Source organism: Nerophis lumbriciformis, linkage group LG25 (assembly GCF_033978685.3).
Source record: "Nerophis lumbriciformis linkage group LG25, RoL_Nlum_v2.1, whole genome shotgun sequence".
Taxonomy (NCBI): Eukaryota; Metazoa; Chordata; class Actinopteri; order Syngnathiformes; family Syngnathidae; genus Nerophis; species Nerophis lumbriciformis.
This window is the reverse complement of record NC_084572.2, coordinates 720,041-722,832: the sequence shown is the minus strand read 5'-3', so window position 1 is coordinate 722,832 and position 2,792 is coordinate 720,041. Positions and strand designations below refer to the sequence as shown.

Genomic DNA, 2,792 nt, shown 5'->3' with positions numbered 1-2,792 from the left:
AAATAAATTCAACCCAATAGTTGGGTTATGGGTCAACCAACATTGAGTTAGCATAACTCAACTTTTGGGTTAAATAATTCAACCCAATAGTTTGGTTGGGAATAACCCAACATGAAGTTATCATAACTCAACTTTTTGCTAAAATAATTCAACGCAAAAGTTGGGTTGAAAAAATTAACCCAAAATGTTGAGTTAAAATAACTCAAATAAGGGGTTTGTCCTTTTCTGAACCAGCAGTTGGGTTAAAATTGGGTTATTTTTTAACCCAACATTTTTTTTGTGTGAAGTACATTTTCCAAGACTTGTTGTTGTTATTTTTTTCAATAAAAACAACTGAACGGAAGCTACAAATACAAATGTTATGAAAAAATGTTTTCTGAAAGCATGACAAAACAGTTTGTGGTGGAGGCTGCAGATCGCCACCAAACAATCAAGTTTAATAATCACTATGTGTTAATAAATTAGATCGCCCCTCAGCATTAACGCCTGCCCCAGAAGATGTCCTCAAATAAAGTTGGATACAAACAAGACAACAAGTCCGGTAAAGGTTTCCTCACTTCCAGGACCCAGACTTGCCCTTGGCCCCGCGGGTGGTCTTGGACGCTTTGGAGCCGCGCTGGTGGTCGCTGACGCGGTTTCTGAGAACGTAGATGTCGTACTTCTGTCGCTTGAGCTTCTCCGCCAGCTCGAACTTCTCAGCGTGGAGCTGATGGAGCCACGCCCAGAGGTCCTGCGCCTTCTCGGCCAGCTTCTCCTGGTTGAGGTGGTCGATGTTGAGCGGCTTGCGGCGTTCCAGTAGCGCCTTCTTCTTCTCCTCGCGCGCCGTCAGCTTCTTGCCCTTCTTCTGGTCCACCTTCTGCAGGTAGCCGCCGAAGGACTTGTTGGTGAAGATCTTTTTCTTCTTGGCCTCCTCCTCGGCGCGGAGCTTGGCCACCTCCTCCTCGCGCCTCACCCGCTCCTCGGTCACCCTGGCCTGGCGTTCCCGCTCCTCCTCGGCGCGGACCCGCTGTTGCTCGGCGCGGTCCGAGCGGCGGCGCTCGATGCGGTTGCGCAGATCCACCAGTTCCTCCTCTTCCTTCTGGCGATTGGAGAAATGCACCTCAATGAGGCTCTGGAGGTCATTGAAGTCCTTCTCCAGTCTCTTGCGGTGCAGGTCGTCGAAGTCCACCTTCTCGCCATCCGGCAGCTTCGGGGGGGCGATGTTTGGTACATAAGTGGTTTTGTGTCGAGGTTTGGACTCTTCCTCCTGTTCTGTCTCTTCCTTTACCTCCACTTCATTTTCTTCCAGCTCCTCTACCTCCTCTTCGTACTCCTCTTGCTCTCCATCCTCCTGTTCGTACTCCTCTGTGTCTGACATGTCTTAAGGTGGCTTTCCACAAATCACCAGAACCACCAAGACCAGCTGGTGTCTGAAGACTGGACTCATGGGCCTTTTTTAAGGCTTTGCATGGACCATGTGACCCAGCAGAGTCTCCAGGGGAGTGGGTCAGCAACGGGGCAGATTTGGAGACAGATGGAAGCATCTATTTTCTCCAAGTCTTTCAGGCTTGCATACCTCCTAAAGACCCCCTTGCTGTAGTCTGACCCCTGGGCACGCCTCATTCCCTTGTAAGGACGAAATGAGAGACCTTTTCGGATGTCCAACAGTTGCGTAAACACACTTGTGCGCGCATCGTAATAACCATGGCCAATAAAAGGCTGCTGATAAGCTGTGGAAGCAGCTAGCGCACCAAAATACATCTATAAATCAGCTCGGTGACGCGCTATAGGGGCAGCCTGTAGGCGCACAAATTGGTGGACATGTTAATCCACGGTGATTGCGTAAAAAGGAGTACTAGCATTTTAATGATCGTAGCAGTGAGCGGCTGTCACTAATGTCAAACCATCACCAGGGGTGTGCGGCATGAAAACAAACAACGGATGAGGAGATGCTGCTCCGTTATTGATTGAAGTAAAGCCCATCCATCTCCATCCATCTTCTTCCGCTTATCCGAGGTCGGGTCGCGGGGGCAGCAGCTTAAGCAGGGAAGCCCAGACTTCCCTCTCCCCAGCCACTTCGTCCAGCTCCTCCCGGGGGATCCCGAGGCGTTCCCAGGCCAGCCGGGAGAGATAGTCTTCCCAGCGTGTCCTGGGTCTTCCCCGTGGCCTCCTACCGGTCGGACGTGCCCGAAACACCTTCCTAGGGAGGCGTTCGGGTGGCATCCTGACCAGATGCCCGAACCACCTCATCTGGCTCCTCTCAATGTGGAGGAGCAGCGGCTTTACTTTGAGCTCCCCCCGAATGACAGAGCTTCTCACCCTATCTCTAAGGGAGAGCCCCGCCACTCGGCGGAGGAAACTCATTTCGGCCGCTTGTACCCGTGATCTTGTCCTTTCGGTCATGACCCAAAGCTCATGACCATAGGTGAGGATGGGAACGTAGATCGACCGGTAAATCGAGAGCTTTGCCTTCCGGCTCAGCTCCTTCTTCACCACAACGGATCGATACAGCGTCCGGATTACGGAAGACGCCGCACCGATCCGCCTGTCGATCTCACGATCCACTCTTCCCCCACTCGTGAACAAGACTCCGAGGTACTTGAACTCCTCCACTTGGGGCAAGATCTCCTCCCCAACCCGGAGATGGCACTACACCCTTTTCCGGGAGAGAACCATGGACTCGGACTTGGAGGTGCTGATTCCCATCCCAGTCGCTTCACACTCGGCTGCGAACCGATCCAGTGAGAGCTGAAGATCTTGGCCGGAGGAAGCCATCAGGACCACATCATCTGCAAATAGCAGTGACCTAATCC

The 2,792-nt window shown here is 52.1% G+C and overlaps 1 protein-coding gene across 1 annotated transcript; it reads right to left on the bottom strand.

The window, feature by feature from the left end:
- Positions 1 to 311: 311 nt before the first annotated feature.
- Positions 312 to 1,510, bottom strand: tnnt2c (troponin T2c, cardiac). Its single transcript, XM_061984475.1, has one exon. It carries the CDS (start codon positions 1,355 to 1,357, stop codon positions 554 to 556), a length of 804 nt encoding a protein of 267 aa, XP_061840459.1. The 5' UTR covers positions 1,358 to 1,510; the 3' UTR covers positions 312 to 553.
- Between the last annotated feature and the right edge of the window lie 1,282 nt (positions 1,511 to 2,792).

What these genes read in the sequence shown, in the direction of transcription:
- tnnt2c (XM_061984475.1), bottom strand. Translation starts at nt 1,357, where the DNA reads ATGTCAGACACAGAGGAGTACGAACAGGAGGATGGAGAGCAAGAGGAG.